Raw genomic sequence first — 19,534 nt, forward strand, 5'->3', positions numbered from 1 at the left:
AGCAGCCATAAAGGGTTTTCGGAGCAAAATGAAAAAAAAAAAATCTAGTTTGGGGTCGTTATTGGTGTTTTCGGAGCAGATGGCAAAATATGCCTTGCGAGTCCTGGAGTTAAAGCGTCACCGAAGCGTCTCATAAATAATAATATTTATTATGAAACACATTGCACATACAATAATCAACGCAAATTGCAAGAAGCAAACAATTAAGAAGATGGATGGTTATCAAACGCGCAGTGAAACGAGCTCTATATTTAAAGTACCAGTAATTCCGGCAGAGATGAGATCAAGCCGGTAAAGCTGAGCACCACATTACAAAAGTAACCACAATCGCCTATGACCGTTGCAAAAGCAGCAGTTGATAATCGGCATGAGATCGAAGTAATCTCAGTCACTTTCACATTTCGTCAAAATAGTCTGCATATCCGGTTAAAAATTAGAGCTAAATCAGCTATATATTTAAAATTCCAGTTCTTGTGGCAGAAATGAGATCAAAGCCAATAAAGCTGAGCATCACAATGTAAAAGTAATCTGCCACATATCCCACTTGCCACAGCAGCAGTTGGTAATCAGTATGAGATCGAATTTCCCAGTGCCGTTTCGGAGCAGGTTCGGACCAGTTACTAACACAAATGACAATTGAAGCAGCGTGTAGCAGCATTTCTCTTTTAGAGCAATTGGAGCGGCACTTCCATCACTGCATTCCGTCTCCACAAGAATGCCGCCGCCGCTGCCGGGACTCAAACCCGCGACCTTGAGCTCATCAGCAGAACACCAAAGCCACTGAGCCATCGAGACCGGTAGCGCACGGTAGCGAAATCTGCTCAAGCTGCGGAGTACGAAGGATTTTGCAACGATCCCAAATGCATTTCTCTTTTTCACCGTTGTCTCGCACTTTAGCACGACGCCGTTTTCGCTTGCATCAACCACTCGGTGAGACTGATAACAGCAAGAAAAACGCGTCGTCTCAAAATGTGGTCTCTGGTTGTCGGAAGGAGGGGGGGGGGGGAGGAGGGAACGATCGTGGGGTGCGTTATCTTGCTGCCGCTTTATCAGCAACACAATTGCCTTATCTGAAGGAAGAGAGTGAGAGCTCAAGACGCCTCCATTTGGACTGACTGCTTGAGATCGCCGTGCAGGCGTTAGCTGATAAAGCTGTTGCGCCGCGTCGAGCGCTGGCAGCGACCGCGGCAGAACGTGGAGGCGTGTTAGGCGAGTGAGAGGCCTACATATGCGATCTTCATTAGCTGCGTCTTCCCTGCGTGTTCGTGGCTGCACCGGCATGGTTATCTGAGTAAGTGATACAGCGTGTAAGACGCGATTTACGTTTTTTGCCCCCTCGGAGTGAAAAAAAAAATGTGTCGCCTAACGTCAGTTCTTCACAGTGTTTCTTTTGCCGCATCTGTTGCCATGTGGCTGTTGCACATGGCAACTGTTAATGTCGGAATGAACTTGGCAGAACAGAAAGTGCAATGTTCGGATGTAGCATGATGTGCGAGAGTCACTTCGTCGTGTGACTGTTGGCAACGTGTCAATCTAACCATCTCCCCGCTGCTTCGCATCCACACATAGTTCCCTTTAGAGGGAGATGGAGTAATTTTTTTCTCTTCTTGTTCTATATTTTTTTGAAATTCGGCCGCGATGGCCGAGAATAAAACATACGTCCTGCGATGCACAGCAGCAGAGGGCCACTAGGCTACTGTGGTGGATTGTATAAAGGTGTTCAGGTGCGCGGCTCACTTGGATTTTCTAGTGTTACCTTTCAAGAGAATGGGAATAAAGATATCCACAACACAATGGCTGCTCTGCACCACGCTGTACTTTCAGCCAGCGCACTTGATAGCGGCTACGTTCGCGATTCGTTGACAATGTCAAAGGAAAGCCGGGAGTCACGTCATACTGTTTGCAATATGCTGTTGTAGCTTGACCTACCAGCCGTGGTCTAAATGCGTAATGTGGTGGGGTGCACGTTTAAGTCAAGGACCGAGTAAAGCACACAGATAAACAAGCGGCGAGAGCTTTTAACAACTGACATAGTGGCGAAAGCCATAACCCGTGAAGGGACCAAGTGTGTCAGCACAGAATCCATTTTGTTGACGGAAAAGGAAATTTAGTAAGAAAGATGGGACGCGTCTCGTGGCTGTAGGATGATTTACAGATATATCAACGCTCACTGTTTCAATTAAGGATGAACTTGCGTGCATGCGCAAAGGTTCAACGCGACGAAGAATATTATTGCGATAGCAATTATATGGACACTCAAAAGCAGATTTCTGCCGTCGGCGTCGCCGTCGCCGTCGCCGTGAGGTTCCGTATGACGTCAATGGAGATGAAATCGTGGCCGCGCGCCGCCGAACGCTGTATGTGCGAGTGAAAGGGCGCGAGGGACGCGCTCTTTCACGGGGAGTGAACGCACGGCGGAGAACAAACGCGCGTTCTGCGCCGTGCTTCCTTAAGGGCTGCAGAAGTAGGCGTCTCTTTCCTCCTTTACAATCACCATATATGTAGAGCAAACGCGCCTTCTTCCGATGCGCGAGAGGCCGTGGGGGAGGGGGGGAAGGGGGAGGGAAGGGAGGCGACGTTTAGCTGCGGCACCAAGTGCCTATTTATATCAGAGGCTCCGGCAACAGTCACCAACGCCGCACGCATTTTGAGCGAACGCGGGCAAAATGCCGACGGCGTCGACAACAGTTCGGCGCGTTGCCGGTGCTGCTGCATGTCCAAGTTTATACAGCTGATAAAGCTAATATCATTACTCCGTATATCTCTCTACAAATTTGCTATCGCAATTGATGCTTCACCTTTCAGGTGAAACTGCGACAACTTTTTCTAAAAAAAACGCATTTGGTTCACCAATAGACGCATAGAACTATCGCGGACGTAATTCATGCACGTTTTCTTCATATATAAAAGGCTTCCGCAAGTTCGCGTGCCGTAATTTCTTTGCTTCCTCTCAGAATCCTTATCTCGCAAAACCGAGGTTCACACTTGCAAGCTATGAAATACGCATGCCGACGCACATTACCTTTGTTCTTATGTGAAAGTTCGTGCTCCCACGCTAGGTCAAAAACGAATCATTCAGTTTGACCAATATACGCCTACTAAAGCAGCTAAACAACGCCACTTGCGCAGTTCACGTACGGCATGGCATGCTTTTGGCATTAACGCTTAACGTTTTTTTTTGTTTGTTTGAAAGCGCGAGCGCAGGCCAGCATGCAAGCTTGCGCTGTGGCAAAAAAAAAAAAAAAAAAAAAACTGTCAGCCCGTCCACTCCAATGGAGATGGAAGACCAGCGAAGCTGTACTATGGTGGGAATTATGCATTTTCAATTATTACTATTAAGATGGGATGGCGTAATTGGTTACTTGAACTATTAAAGAATAAGAAATATATATGATACGGTGGTTTTCCTTTATTTAGTGACCACAGGGACCATGGCCTTATAGTCGCTACGGTACACCGCCATAGCGTGTACGGCAAAGGTTGGCACGTTCTTCATAAACACGTCACCATCGCCGCGCGCATTCGGTGCGAAGGCGGGCAAAATGCCGCTGCTGTCGACAACAGTTATGCGCGTTGTTTTTGTGACCACACAGCAGCTAGCGAAGGTTCATGCGGTCTATCGCTTCAACGGAAACTGAGCGGCGAAAGCACAGCGCATACAAAGGTAGGAGCCGTGTTGCAGATCGCTCTCAAGATACGGTGCGCGTGACCGCCCGGCGACGTGCAAAGCACAAGTTGCTCACAGAGCAGAAGCCGGAACCCCTCTCTCCTGCGCCTTCCCGCTGTCTGTCCTCCTTTCGCGTGAGAGATTGAGTCGCCAGTTCCCCTTGCGCCCGGTCGCAAGATACGCATTTGGTGCCGCAGCTAAACGTCGCCTCCCCTCCCGTCCCCCACCCCCCGGCCTTTCGCGCGACGGAAGAAGTGGCGCTTGCTCTCCGCCGTGCGTTCGCTCCCCATGAAAGCGCGCGTCCCTCGCGCGCTTTCACTCGCACATACAGCATACGGCTAATGAGAGTTTTAAGGCGAAAGCCTTTAATGACTCATACTCGCGGCGTCCGACCGTCCGTCCGTCCGTGCCCTGGAACGGTGCCAAGTGTGACCTCTCCCCCCCCACACTCTCTCAGCAATCACTTGATGGCACAGCGGCGCATAGCAACATTTGCGCCGCCACATCTGTGGCCTCTCCCCCTTACACTCTCTCAGCAATCACGTGATGGCACAGCGGTGGCGTCCGGCCGTCCGTGCCCTGGAAGGGTGCCAGCTGTGGCTTTCGCTGTTAAAAAAAAAAAAAAAACCGCTTAACCTTGCAAGCGGCCGCGCAACGCTTGAAACAGCGAAGCTGGACGATCGTATACCCCAGCATTTTCCGGAAGTGCGCGCAAACTTTTCATCTTGGTACTCATGATCATGATAGTTTATTTTCGCGCGTCTCGGACTACGGCCGTCACTGCGCGTTGCATAGCGCAGCTTGCAATGCCGACACCGCGTTCCAATGCCGACACCGCGTTCCAGGAGACCCGCTCCGTGTATGCGTCTCTCGCGCTCTCATAGCGCGCGAAACTTCTTCAGCTCGCAGAGCACGAGCGTACGAACGTGCCAGCTGTGGACGAAGACGACGACGCTCGAAAGCAATCATATATAGTTCGCATAAATGCATGTTGCGCAAGCGTGGCTGTTCGAGCAGAGGTACAGAAATATGAGACGGAAGCGTACAGAGGAGCAGTGGTGCGTTCACGCACAACTCGTTTCACAGATGAGGAGCCCACAAAAAGGGCTCTTGGTGATGAAAAGCGATACGCGCTTTCAAAGCAAATATTGCAAATTGAATCTGGTGGTTCCATATATACAGAAACGTCGCAGATAATCACCATATTTGAAGATCACTATAAAAATCTTTTCACTGCAGTTACGCTTCAGCAGGGTTACGAAGAAAAAGCCGATCAATTTATTTCTCTTATGCCACAATTACAGGATGATGATCGAGTCAGCGTTGACGAGCCAATAACTCGAGAAGAAATTTAGCTTGCTGTTGAAACTTTGCAGAAAAACAAAACGCCTGGCCCTGATGGCCTTAGTGCCGAGATTTATGTAAAATTTCAGGAATTCCTGTGTCCCTTTCTTGAGCAGGTTTTCAAAGACGCTTATAAACATGGTGAGCTTTCTCCGACTTTCTATCAGGGCCATACGACCCTAATCCCAAAGAGTACTGATAATGAAATATTAAAGAGTGTAAACGGATATAGGCCGATATCATTATGTAATGTCGATTATAAAATATTTGCAAAAGTACTTACAAATAGGTTGCAGACAGTCATTGATAAATTAGTTGGTGACCATCGAACATGTGGAATTCGAGGACGTTCTATACAAACAAATATTCATATCGCACGTTCAGTCCTTGAGTGCTTAGAAGGTAGCATGGATCAAGTAGCTCTTCTTCAGATTGACCTCGCCGAAGCATTTGATAAGGTTCAGCACAGTTTTTTGTTCCGATTACTACGACATCTGCAGTTAGGTGATGCATTATATAATGGTATATCACTTTGTTATAAAGAGTGCACTACAAAGTTAATTGTGAACCGTACCCTCTCAGGTGTAATACAGGTACACTCATCCGTCCGTCAGGGTTGTCCGCTCTCGCCTTTACTTTTCGCAATTTACTTGGAACCTCTTTGCTTAAGCGGGCTTTATAACTCAAGCATTAAGGGATACAGGTATGCAGATGAAGAAATTAAAGTTCTAGCTTATGCGGATGACATTGCCTTCTTTTGCATTGATAAGCCCAGTATTACTGAGACAATAAACACTACCTTGCGTTTCTGTGAAATGGCAGGAGCTTGTCTCCTGCCACACATAGAGCCCACATGCCTCCTGGCAGGAGCAGGAGGCATGTGGGCTCTAACTCCCTCTGTGTTCTCGAATATTCATTGGAATCAGTCTTCGCTGCGATATCTTGGTGTGCCTCTCGATAACTTCCGTAATAGTGGACCTCATTGGACATCTGCGATAACCACAATCCGTCGAAAGGTGACAACCTGGCAGGGACGCGACTTCCCCATTTTCGCAAGAGCTAAGGCGTGCAATATATTCCTTGCTTCTAAGCTTCTTTATGTTCTGCAGGTCTTGCACTGCTCCCGCATCCATGTTCAGGCATTCCACAGAATATTTGCATGTTTTATTTGGCAGTCATCATGGGAATCTATGAGAAGGGATAATCTTTTTCTTCCACTTGAGAAGGGAGGTCTCAGTCTTGTGCATTTGTTTGTGAGACAATTGGTCATGAGATTATTTTACCTTAAAAATGTCCGTCATCCTTTCCTCCTTGCAGTTAATAGAACACGTCTTGCTTCACACCTCCCTTTTCTTTTTGTCACGACAAACTCTGCTCAAGAACTGCTGTTATGGGGCTTCCTAAAAGAACTCGTGGATACTATCTCATTTTTAAAAGCCAGATTCACGTTAGAATATTTATTTAGCGTTGATCGAACATCGCTAAATATAGCACTTGTAAATAACCTTTTCCCTGCACCTATGTATCGAAAGCCGTATCTGTTTCTATTTGGTCAAGATGTTCTTTGCTGTGTTCGTCGAATGTGTATAACGCCAGCAGCGAAAACATTTTTCTTTAAGCTGCACACTTCCACCCTTCCAGTTAAAACATGGCTTCATGAGAAAGGATTATATGTACCGTGGAATACAAATTGTAGACTGTGCAGCCAACCTGAGACAATAGAACATTGCTTTATTCTTTGTCGTGATGCATTTTATTTTTGGGACATTTTACAAAGAACTATCAAAAAAGAATTCCTCTAACACCTTACGGTATCCGGTTCCTTCCTTTCAAAAAGACAATCAGTAATGCACCATATGATTTGTTTATGTTATTAGGACTGTACTCATTATGGAGAAGCCGAATGATCGACAGACATGCCGAGCCACCCCGCTCGACGAAGGTCTCTTGTTAGAGAAGAGGCTGCTCAAGTGCGGAGTGTGGTTACAACCTTTGACCGCGTTCCGGAATGGATTTCTTATCTGGACGCTTGTGTTTGTTTACCCGATTTTTGAACTTTCATTGGACTGCCTAGCTTGTGTGAATTTGTTTTTCATGTATGTGTATATATAACACAACTAATTTTCGCATATAACTACTAATATTTCCATGCAATAAAGAAAAAAAAAAGTGGCTGTATAGCCTAGTGGTTATATGACGCTTGCTTTGGGACACGTGGTGCATGGGTTCAAATCCGGCTTCAGCAAGAAAGTTTGTTTTCTTTTATTTCTTGGTAGTTTCTTGATACGTACCACAACTTACTGCTGGCTTAATTAAACAGCTTCGCTGTTTGATGCTTGAGCTTTCGTTCATAGGAATCGGTAGGACACGAATGTGAAGCGTGTGTTCACAGAACTCACGGTCCGCGGCAGCGAAATGCGCACGATTTTCGGGCCGGCGACCATTTTGCACGTTTGCTTGACGCGCGGTGTCCTGTTGGCGAGCGGCGCCCAGCTGTCGAGTCGCTTCGGCGACGGTACGAGCATCTTGGTCGGACTCCGTAACGTCTTGCAACGCGCTCAGCTTTAGAAATGCGAGTGGCAGATTTCGCAGCGTGCGCCGCAAACGCGCGAAGGCGTTCTGCTTCACGCTGGCGTGTCTCTGGCCGGACCAAAGTGAGATTCGCCCGTCGACACCGTTGCCGTTCTGATCCACTTAGAGCAACAGTTTTCTTAGTTGTGGCCATCGCAAGCGAAGCAGTAGGCGGCGTGTAAACACTGCTGGTGCATGTTGAAGCTGCACTCCGTACGCGACGCGGCGCCACAGGCAGATATGCGCCATCAAAGTCGCCGTAAAAATGCACTGCTGTTCTACCTACTTTTTTACCTAAATGCTGTTTTATACATTGAAGCACAAAAGTAACTGGAACGCCCATCTATTTCGTCCCATACTTTGGGAAATAATATCTGGAAACTGGTGTCATCCTGGAAATTCGTTTCAACTGCATGCGTCTTGCAAACTCACCGGATACAATTCGTAAACTGTAACATGTGCCGTAATGTAATTAACTAAGTTAATTAGTGATTTTTTGTTAATTAGTTGAATATGTATTTAGATTTTATGTGCTACTAATGTCCTCCTTTTCGAATAACCCAGCTCCACGATACGAATTATGCTTCCGGCCCCAGGCGATTTTTAAAAATTTCGTAAAACTTAATTTTTAACACCCGGTGCAATGCTTTAACATGTTTTTCTTACATGCGGTTTTAGCAAGCGACCCCCTTTGACAAATCTTAATGTTCATCCATGTCAAAAAAAGGGGGGGGGGATGCGACGTTAACAGGTGCACCCTGTAAAACGGGTGCTGTGCACTGACTGTGTTGTAATTAGGCGTAACTGGGGTTACCGGCGTGACGACTATAGATAATTCCGGTGTTCGTGCTATATGTCGACCGAGCAGGATCGCACGGAACCAGCCCACCGGCCATGAGTTGCGCAGAGGCGATGGCCGATGACCTCGGCCAGTTCGGAGACCCGGATGAACTAGCCGACGCCGAGGACCTGGTCATGCTGAAGTTGGAGAGGCCTCTACCGGCGGGCCGGACCGTTCCGAAACAGTTCACGCTAAGCGGTGACCGTTCGACACTCACGATGGATTACTTAGGTTTCGTCGGGAACCGCAGCTTTTTGGTCAAGCAGTGCTACCCGAGGGCGCTGTTTGCTGGGTGCCCCGGCTTGAAGTCTGCGAAGGGATTCCTTACCACCGCGCAGGACGTCCTATGCAAGACGCACACACTGGTCATTGTGCACAACCGGTAAGTGGTATTGTGAACTTGGTTCGTTAAGTTTGGGTTGGGTTGTGTTGTCTTGGTTGATTCTTCCTCAGTAAAATGGCGAAACCCACTCTGGTGGATAGGCTAGGAGACCGGGCGGTTCTAAGGGTCACGGATATAAAAAAAAACGTAGTTTTGAGTAAAACGAATTGAAGAACTGGAAAATTAAGTTATGGGTGTAGGGGTTCCGTGCCACGGGTGCATTGCGCACTTTGCTCACCATTTCGTGGCCTTCGGGACTGCACCGGTGCACCTGTGCCATCACTGGGAACACGGCCACCGCTGTCCGAGTTGGCACATAGGCCCGTTTGGCGTGCGTGTACACAAGAACGAGATCCGTGCGCCGGCCTCTCGCGTGGTTTTTTGTGTGGCCAGGACTGCAGCACTCGGTGCGAGTACGTAAAATTTAGTTTATTAATAGTGAATTTGCATCTATCAAGGGAATAGCAAGCTGCCACCGAAACAGTTAGCTGATGTATATACACAGTGAATATTTAGCTGTTACTGTGAAATAAAAGAAGACATCAGCAAATAAGAGAAAAGATTAAGAAAAAAAAACGTATAAAGGAGGCGCAAGTTTGCCGTGCAGTTCCTCTAGTCCCGCTCGGGAAATCGGAAATGGCTGCACGAACATTTCTGTGGCCAAAACCACTGAGCGGTAATACCAACAGGAACGAGCATCGGAGCAGTAAAGTTCAGGCGAAGCTTGTGGAAGGGATCCCTAAACAACTCTTTCTTCAAACACAGCAACGGCGTCATGTGAAGAATCAATGTCCTATAGGAATTAAAACTCTCGCTGAAGTGAGAGAGTAGAATAAGGAGACCCAAAGGGCTAGACTGCTCGTTAGCTGCAACTATATGAATAAAGGATACAATGTAGCCAGTGAAGGCGCAGGGGAAATTCATTGCTGTGTCTAATTCAAATGTAGGATTGAGAAAAAGGGGAAACGAAAGCGAACGAAGGGACAACTTGCCGCAAGTGGGAGTCGAACCCACGCCTGCCGCGCCACGCGGCCGGCAATCTATACCACGTAAGCTGCCACGCGGTGGCCATCTTGCCGTCCAATCGCTTTCACTCGCATGTGCACGAGATTAGCCCTGTTAGTGCTAGGTAGCACCGCTGACGTGGCAGTGGATGTTGAATGTTCTTTCTATACCGACAATCTCGGCGAGTTTGGTGGTCAGACGAAGTTGTCATCCGAAAAGATTAAACGTTGATCTAGCCCTCTTGGAAATCTAAAGTGACGAGCGCAGCGCAGCGATGGCCTTGACCGGGATTTCATCAGACGCCGCAGGAGGCTAGGCGAGCACAGCGTCAGAACCCATGCTTGTGAGATCGAAGCGTGAAAAGTGACCACAGTGCGAGGCTTCGCTTGTCGATGCTGCAGTCTTCACTGGGACCGAAGCAAAACTTCTTTCGCAGTAGATGTCAGTGTATAAGTCTACGTGCTGGGTGAATAAGTCAATAACGCTTCGTGATCAGCAGACAAGGAGTAGCTAGTGCAACGTTCACGCGCTAACATCCATTTGACGTGCAGAAAAAAAAACACCTATTGTATTTATCCTTCAGCATGAGCAAACACACTAACGTAGAGTGTAGTGTAGTGCTTGGACTGACTATACATCTATGGAAAGAAACACGGTGCGGCGAAGCACTCGTTAGTTTCTTCCTCCATCCCTCTTCCCTCGCACTGGTTTTAATCTGTATACTTAATCTGCAAATCACTCAGGGATGCTGTGGTGGACCTCACGGCCTGGTTTCCAGATGTCCTCGCGCTCATCCTCTTTCACAACCTCAACTGTCAGCGCATAGAGAAGGCGCACGTGCAAGGCAACAGGCCCATCTCGCGTCTCCAGAGACTATGCGGCACCACGCCCGGCATAGGCGCCGATGAGCTCTATCTCGGCCCGTTCACGCTCACGAATCTCTTTGCCTGCTGTCCCGAGGTGAGAACACCATGCCCGTCTATCTGTCTAGAGGGTATTACATATTGCGTGGGCACACGATCATTGTCTGTAAAAATTGAGAGTGAAGTGTAGTGTTATTGTAAATATGATTCATGGTGGCCGTCTTGAATGACTTGCCATCATATGTGGCAGCAGCGGAGGGGTGAAGGCGATGACAACTTTTGATGGTCCTCAGTGAGAACGGATGGAAGAAAAGGTTAATCTGACAAAAAGAAAGCCGTTAGAACATTAGTCGTGAAATGTTTACGATCGCATCAGCACGTTTGCTGGGTTCGAGTTGGATTTTTGTAGCATACATTCGGCGCCGGCGAACACGAAAGGCAAACAGGGTGAACACATCAAGGTGATCAGAAAATAAGGCGCACTGGTAAAGAACGTTTATTAATGCGTTAGCGTTAAGGGCCCCGTGTCGCAGAAAATACGGTGTCGGGGTCAGCGTCGGTGACGGCGTTGGTGTCGGCGTAAGCATCAGCGTCTGGTGGAAATAATCATGCCGAACCTCCTCATCCCGAACCACTTCGACCGGACGGGCAGGGCCCTTCGCGTGGCGCAAGGCGTTAGTGAAGAAAAATTAAATTTCTCGAAATGAGATTCGTCAGAGAAATCACAAAGTAAAGCTTAACCACAACCTACAGACGTGATAGCGTCGCCCAGCAGCGGAAATATTCCACTTTTTCTCAGACCCGTGGTCTCCAAAATTTCGACGCCAACTGTAGGTTGCTTAATATAACTCTAAACCATGGTAAAGCACTTCTCCTAAAGGGCAACTGCCATAAAATTTTACTTTCTGGCTAAATTTGTTCCAAATGAGAAATATATACCACAACAGCAATCTTGCAAAAGCCGCACACTTCGTAATTGCATATTCTTTGTTTAGGTATCTAACATCTAGGATTTGTTTGGTTTAGTTGTCCAGCTTCTCTTACTTGATCTTGTTGATTACCGAATAAACCTTTAGATGCGAGTCAGCGCTTGTGGTCGTTGCCTTCTTCTCGTGCCCGCGACTTTTGGCGCTGTTAAGAAAGCGATATAATGTTTTCAAACTACTCATTTTGGCGCAGTTCTCCCAGGTGCAGGCTCCCATGGAGTACATCGTTAAAATGACCGAGCAGGTCAAAGCGGAGGAGTGGCACCATCTGCCGTTGCTCGAGAGCTGCCGGGAGCTGACACTCGGTGGCATCGCGCGACTTGCGGATGGCAGATACACCATGCTGGGCGAAGCCGACGGGAAGACCATGGACATGGCCCTCGAGCAGTATCCCGATATTAAGCAGCTCCAGGTCACGTTCCACGCCATGACTGCATGCTCAGTTACGCATCGCGCGGCTGCTCTTGCAGGAAGGTCGAGCAGAAAGAAACTTTTTGCAGGGCTTAAGAAATTCTTGTCTGCATATGTATATAAAACAGCGGCTGCCAATTGCATATCCGGGATACCCAAAAGGATTTCCAGGTGCAATCGTTAACCTACTCTATCGCTAATCTCCGCGAACACTGTGTTTGCATGCAGCAAAACAGCTTATCAGCAGCTACTGGGTAACCCTAAATTAGGCAGTAATTTTCAGCGGCCATTATTAGCTGATTCTAGATTTTTCAGTGGTCACGTACATCTGTGGATGTCTACAATACCGTGCGCCACTCTGAGAAGGCCCCTCGCTTGCTGTAGCGACGCTGGCCTATACTGTAATTAATTTATTGCAAGTTTCTTGGCTGTAAGCTTACCACCCGCTTTATAATGATGCAGGTCTAAACAGTAAACAAAGCAATGCTTGCTTGCTATTGACAAGTGTTACCTCAGCGCATTTGCTCTTACCTGTGAGGATTCTTTCTGAAAGCTTTTACGAACATAAACTTTCGTGGAGGCCGATTTCAGATGTCCCTGCATCTTACGTCCAGATGACTGGACAGATCGGACGGTGGTACATACATGGCAAAGGGTAAATGAGCCGTTGATAGTCGGCGACGTTAAAATGCCGAGAGAGACTTATGTAGGGGATCATAGTGAAAGTGGTAAGATATTGGTTCAAAAACATGATTCTCTTTGATACTAATAATTTGTGGGGTTTTGTGGGTCAAAACCACGATCTGATTGAGACACGTCGTAGTGGAGGACTCCGAATTAGTTTTGACCACGTGGGATTCGTTAACGTGCACCAAACGCAATGTACATGGACGTCTTTGCATTTCTCTCCCATCAAAATACAGCCGCCGCGGCCGGGATTTGATCCCGCGATCTCCTGTTCAGCAGCGTAATGCCAAAGCCCCTAAGCAACCACGGCAGGTTCTCTTTTACCCTAAAACTGAAGTTGCAGTCTCACGTTTGCTAAGAATATATGCTCGAAAATCCAATTGAACGCGCACAAAGTTGATGTCGCTATTCTTACATTACTCAAATATGCACACGAGTACTAATAGGGGGGTTTCACGCGCGTTAAGCAACATGGGGTCCAGCGCAGCCACTGTAACTAACTGTTTCGTTCTCCTTGCTCTGAAAGATATTGCAGCTGTCATAATTTGGGTACACATCTGCCTTCAATGATAGTGGCATTAGCAAAAAAAAAAAAACACATTTCGGCCATATTTTTGAGTCTATGCCCTACATTCCAGCGTCATTCCACTTACTTCTGCATTACGTCACGCAGGTGGCTGCCGTGAAACCCGACGTCATTTCTCGCATCTCCAACTTTCCGCTGCTCACTCGTCTGTGCCTGATGTGCTACGACGACACCCAGGAGCTGTGCCGCTTCGACCGGCTAACCAAGGTCCTGGAAGAACTGTCGCTGACGCACCTGAAGCTTGTGTGCTTTACTGACGTGAGCCTCCGGACGATCTCCGAAACCTGCAAGCACCTCCAGAGCCTGTCTCTCTCGGGAAGCGAAGTTTGCAACGAGGACGTTCCGTGCGATGCGTTTCCGAAGCTCAGGTCGCTCGCACTGGCGGACGGCATCGTGGAGAAGCCGTTCTTCAGCCTCCTACGCGCGGCGCGCGGCCTGACCGATTTGAGACTCGAGAACTACTGGACAGTGATGATGTTCGTGGGAGGGCCGATGAGCTCGCCCAGGCCGCGGCACGAACTTCTACGACGGCTCACACTGGGCACCGACTTCCCAGTGACGAAGCTGCAGGTGTCGATCGCAGACTTACGCGATGTGATGCAATCGGCGCCGTCCTTGGCGGCGTTGTGCACGGACAGCTACGACATTCGGATGTTCGTGGGCAGCTACCATCCGCGGGTGAGACTGACCTGGACAACGTGCACCGCCTGTACCGCAGAGTTCCCCAAGATGGACTCGCAGCAGGAGGATATGTGGCGAAACGTGTTCATGGGAGGTCTGCTTTAAGCGTTTCTCCGCCACTGGAAGTGCGCCAGCTTTTCAAATGAAATATCGGTGGGGACAAAATAAGGGATCTGCGAGCGCGTGTTAAACAGAATTCTGCGCCCTCTGGCTAAGTAAGCGCCTGGTGGCCAATACTCTTACTTTTTGATAGCCTACTTTAGGAATAGCAACGATTGCAGAAGTGTCCACAGCTGTGTCCGCTCCGGCCGTTGTGACGTGCGACAATGCATTGCACTCTGCGGCGACCCTCCGTTACTTTTCGAATAGCCAGGGGCTTTCGTTTGGCACGCGTTCGCAGATCCCTTATTATTTTGTCCCCGCCTGTACATAATGAGTACAAGAATTTGACTGCGGTCGCTTAGCAATTCGATGTGTTAAGAAAGGCTGTTTGTGAGCTCACACAGGTTCTTTCGTCAGGGCGACAGGCAAGACTCAGAGGAACCCTTCCTGCGCCAAGATATATGTCCCCTTGACTTGGTCAGTGACCGCAATGATTTCTCCTTTACGACACCCGACACAACAAAATTTCGCTGAAATCTTCACTATGTGCATATTCATGTAAAACCGAGATGAAATACTCTGGAATGGCGACCCGCACAAGTTTCAAAAAGTATAGTTTTCAGCAGAATACGAAGGCTGATAACAGGCAGAGGGGACGAAACAAGAGCTGTGCGTCGTTCGCTACATGCCTTTTCGTCTCCTGTTTTCTGGGTGTACAGATAATTATTCGAATAAATGTGCGACACGGGCTTGCTGGTAGACGGTCATCTGAACACATAGGAAATTTAATCCTGTCCTTAAACAACTTTACGGAATATCGGTACATCGGAGAGGGCAGGCACAGCCGCACCCGAGGCACTATTTTGTGACGCTTTTGTCAAGCGTTATATACTTGAGAAACACTTTTGTGTTGCGCAATTGCTTCGCGTCGCGCTTTTTCACCAGCAGGTAGGTCAAATATGGTCTGGGTAATTACAGTTGTGTGTGCTCTAGGAAACGGCTGCATCAAGAGATGGCGCCACTAGCGCTGCTGCTCACATTTTTGTCTCCTATGTATGTGTATTCCGTAAGCTGGGGTACGCTTGCGAACAGGCTGGAAATGTATAGCAAAGCATATCCACGGTGATGGTAAAACCTTCTCTGACAAGATGGTCGTCTAATCCTTGGTGAGTAAGCTTTATGACGTCTACTGGGATGACGTCACTTGGCGAAGTAGCATGTTGAGGCCTCAGTCTGGAAGGGGAAAGCCAGGCCGGTGGTCTTTGCTGCGTTGACTTCATGCTGATGCAGAGTGCGCGGCGCTTCCTGTTGTGATGGTAATCATGCACTGCATAGTGCGTAAACGTAGACTGCATAGTGCGTGGGAATAGGGCTAACATTTTTCGTGTTTTGATAGCACATCCAAGTGTATATCGAAAGGTCACGAGTCTTTTACTTTAATTAGAACAATTGTGAGAATGCCGGGAACTGAAGTTGCAAATAGGAACAGAACGACAGTACTATTGGTGGTGTCAAGCAAGGAAACACAATGCGGCGATTACTTGTTGAGCCACACATTTTTTTTAATCCTACGGTTTGTTAACAATAAGTGGAAAATGCCCTCATTTTAAATAGCGGAGCTGTTTAGTCTTGGCAAAATGCCGGTGTGCAACGCTAAAACTGGTTGAGTAAGGAGAAGCGCGCGGTCCTCTCTCGCGAGCATAATGCGTGCCGCGCGCTATGCTCGCGCCATGCTATTTCTCCTTGACCCTCACGAAGCAAGTACCGTGCTAACCTCAATGCAAGTATCCCCCCCCCCCCCCCCCCCCAAGTACCGCAACAAATGCCATGCTCACGTTGAAAATTTTGATCGCCCTGCCTTACCCTGGTGCTGAAAAGGCTTCCAACCGTCTTTTACCTTCCGCTTTCTACAATTTCGAATAAACCATTTGGTCGACCTGCGAGCTTAGCTTCCAACACTGATTGCCTAATGCCATTCCTGTTGTCAAAGCGTGCCACACTGCTATACTTTCGGTCGGCAAAATAACGGAGCTCACTCAGACAGATTCATAAATTATATTTTTTGCTTCAGTCGGGATGCTTCCTTAATTTCCGAGTGAGAAGGACGAGGAATTGATACAGAGTTTGTGCAATGTCAGTGAGAATCATGGATACAACATATGAAATTATGTGAATGCGTACAAAAGCTTTTAGTCTGCAGGGGAAGGGGACATAAGGAATGTTTTGATGTGGTGCATGGCTACGATTTCAGTCATGTCTCACTGCGAAGCCACTCAAGTGTGTAATTGACTTGCCATCTATAAAGTTTGAGGGACTTTAGTTAACTAAACTAACTGTGCACCTTGTGTCTTTCGCGTGATAAATGCCTGGAAGATAATATTTTATCAGTTGGCAAGATGGCAGTACTACATTTTGGTTGGAGCTGAGACGCGCCCTTTTTTAGTCAACACTGACGGTAACATAGGTCGAAATGATACTGATCTTGCGTATCAGTAGGAACGCAAATAAATAAAGCCCCAGAAGCGAAATGTATACTTTTCTTTTCGCTCATTCGACCGTTCTTAGTTCAATGACAAGTTAAAAAAATGGCAGTGTCTACGGGTGCCTTTTTTGTTTAGTCATCGCCTGTTTTCGGTGTAAACATAAAGAAAGGAAGTGGTAAATGATGGTCAATAGCGAATTTCTCGAGCGAATAGAAAATAATATGTAAAGTGAGTAAAGCGTCTCGGCTTCTTTTTTCATATACTGCATGCAGCATAAACCCCCGTGGTATTCTTTTTTGTTTTCTTTAATTACGCTTAGTTGCGCCGTGCGTAAGCTTCAAGAGGAAGGTATGATAACATAGGATATAGAGTAAGGCCACTTGGTATATCGTCATTGAGAAACGTGTGTCAATGTACAGCCACAGCGCTCAGAGATTGAAACGCGATACTCGGTAGGCACGGCGGCTGGCTAATTCAGCGCCTCCGATGAACGTTGGGGGATTGCTGAAGGGGCAGATTGTATACAAAATCCATCACAAACGCACTGACTTTCATTTTATACCAAAACGCATCAGATGGTGTCGGTATCCCCAGCGCCCACCGCGAGAGCAAAAAAGCTCAGGCAGCCACGCACTCCGAGTATTGCGTTTAAATCGCTGAGCACTGTACGTCTTACAAAACATGAAAATTTATTTAAAAACACGCCATTCTACACGCCAAACATGCCAGTAACATATTGTTTTCAATATTACAGCTTGTTTTTTTTTTCGGTACTATGACCTGACCACGCGAGAAATTGCCGAGGCTTATCACATGATGAATGCGGCTCTATGTGCAAGCCAATCATGTTAGTCACTTAATGACAAAAAGTTCAACTGCATTGTTCACTGTTAGACTCGTGCTCTTCTTGTTTTACTTTTAGGTCAAGTTATATGCGCGATGTGTCTGTATATGATTTTTCTTATGTGCAATAACAATTAAATTATGAGTGAGCTTTTCCATGTCTCTTGTTATTTTTTTTCAATCCTTCGTCCCAGCGCTCTAGTTTCGCCATGACATATAACAGGAACTTCAGATTACGCAATCCGAGTCGTATCCTGTTGTCATCCATACACCAGTCAGGTGTTACAAGCATTATTTTACCTTTCGCAAGCCATCTTGATTATTTATTCTCTTTCCGAAAAGCTCCTTTCTCGTTACACGCTACTGGCCATTATCGTGTGCTTGGACAAGTTACTGGCGTCACATACGAGATCGTACCTGCAAGTTCCACTGCGTCATCAACTTCATCGGTTCGTGTTCTTCCATGTCTCCAAACCACGGAGTAAGATAAGACAGGAGCGCCGACTCCGCTCGTCTGGAAGGGACACATTCCGAAACGCCGGTTCCTGCTTCACAGCGCGTTCGCCAGGTGGCGCTACGAATGAAGAAAAACTCCGTTTTGTCGCCTGCTCCGCGCACGCCCTGACGCCTGTAGCGCACATAGCTCTTGAGGTTCACGGAGTGACGTTAGCAGGACAGACAAGTCATGTATCATTTTATTTAATTTATTTTACACTGGCCAAATGCAGTGCATTGGTCAGGTGGCCTACATGGAATTTTACAAGGCAGAGGAACAGAAAATAAACAAATTACGGAAACTGAGACGGAAAGAAAAACTATAGCAAATGGTAAGGCCATATAACGGCAGTTCGGGTGGTCTCAAGCAATGACAGACGACAGCGAAAAGAAGTTTTTATGCAAAAGCTGACGTTTATCACTCTTTTTTATCTGAGCACGCATCAAGTGCTAAGATGCTTCGCTTGCTCCTTTGTTTCTCGCGGTGCTTTTCGTGTCGCCCGGTTCTCTTGCCAGCAGAATCGCCACATTCTCATTAAACATGATAATTGGGAATTCCTGCCAGTGTTTCCTGCTCATTATTTCACAAGAGAAACTCTGATTATGTGTCTGCATAACTGGGGGAATCATCTCGAATTAAGGCAATTGAGGCTTAGAATTTACAGGGTAGCCAGCCGGTACTTACACTGGCTAACCTTCTTGTCTTTATTTCCCTTTCTTTCTCTCTCTCTACATTACGGCATGTGTCTGGACAAGGAAAGGCACCTGCACTGCGTGTAGTTGTACACAAATTTAAATTGAGCTCCTGTCGTCCTTCTGCATTGGCGTCTTCTGGTTCCTCCTGGCATTCAGCATCATTGAGCTACGCCAGGTTTCCCTAAATAAATTGAAGGAATGGTTCCGCTTCGAAGTCGAGGCACTTTCTTTACATCTAGTAGGACATCGCCTTTGTCTTTGCTGAAGTAACTATCAAAAATAAGCTGCTTCTCGAAGTGTCGCGCACATATTCTGTCCATTGCTTGAAGCGCTCGCTTATTTCAGGAATTTTTTGACGCCATTGGTGCAGTAGTTGAAGATCAGATGGCGAAGCGAAGCGCGAAAACTTCTCGCGTCCTTTGCCATACCCAGATTTACAGCCGGGAACAAAACACTGTCCTGTTGCTCAGTCTCTTCACGTACACGTATCAAGATACCTTGTTCCGTCAGGCATGAATAAACATACTGCAGACATGGTAAACAAAGCGAGGAAGACGAAAATTTCGCACCCTCGCTTCCGCGAAGACGCAGAGGAGTGTGAAAAACAGGTACCTCTGTTGTGTCTTTTTGTACAGCATCATTTATCGTCTGTTTCCTCTAAAGGCATCTAAAAATGTTTCGTATGCGTGCATAAAAGCGCTACCGCGTGTTTATTTGCGCTTTTATTATTTGTGCGCATATATTTTTTGTGTTTGATTGCTGTCAAATTGAGACGGCCGAGGGTCCACGTTTGTAGCAGATGACACGCTCTACGGGTACCGCGCTGCCGGTTCTGCGCCGCCGTCGCCGCCGGTCTCCGCCACTCAGCGCGTGCGCATATGGAAGCAAGCT

At 47.4% G+C, this 19,534-nt stretch overlaps 1 protein-coding gene across 2 annotated transcripts; it reads left to right on the plus strand.

Moving 5' to 3' along the window:
- The first annotated feature begins 1,145 nt into the window (after positions 1–1,145).
- On the plus strand, positions 1,146–17,606 carry LOC119464188 (uncharacterized). Of its 2 annotated transcripts, XM_037725049.2 has the most exons (5): positions 1,146–1,291; positions 8,451–8,805; positions 10,554–10,770; positions 11,853–12,071; positions 13,431–17,606. In XM_037725049.2, exons 2-5 carry the CDS (start codon positions 8,477–8,479, stop codon positions 14,127–14,129), a joined length of 1,464 nt encoding a protein of 487 aa, XP_037580977.1. In that variant the 5' UTR covers positions 1,146–1,291; positions 8,451–8,476; the 3' UTR covers positions 14,130–17,606. The 2 variants fall into 2 exon arrangements, with proteins under 2 accessions (XP_037580977.1, XP_037580980.1); XM_037725052.2 differs by lacking the exon at positions 11,853–12,071.
- Positions 17,607–19,534: the final 1,928 nt, after the last annotated feature.

Source organism: Dermacentor silvarum, chromosome 9, assembly GCF_013339745.2.
Source record: "Dermacentor silvarum isolate Dsil-2018 chromosome 9, BIME_Dsil_1.4, whole genome shotgun sequence".
Taxonomy (NCBI): Eukaryota; Metazoa; Arthropoda; class Arachnida; order Ixodida; family Ixodidae; genus Dermacentor; species Dermacentor silvarum.

Bases quoted from the DNA above. Each gene is read 5' to 3' on its own strand.
- LOC119464188 (XM_037725049.2), top strand. From the start codon at position 8,477: ATGAGTTGCGCAGAGGCGATGGCCGATGACCTCGGCCAGTTCGGAGAC. The intron at 8,806-10,553 runs GTAAGTGGTATT...CAAATCACTCAG, and splicing joins CTGGTCATTGTGCACAACCG to GGATGCTGTGGTGGACCTCA. The intron at 12,072-13,430 runs GTCACGTTCCAC...TACGTCACGCAG, and splicing joins CCGATATTAAGCAGCTCCAG to GTGGCTGCCGTGAAACCCGA.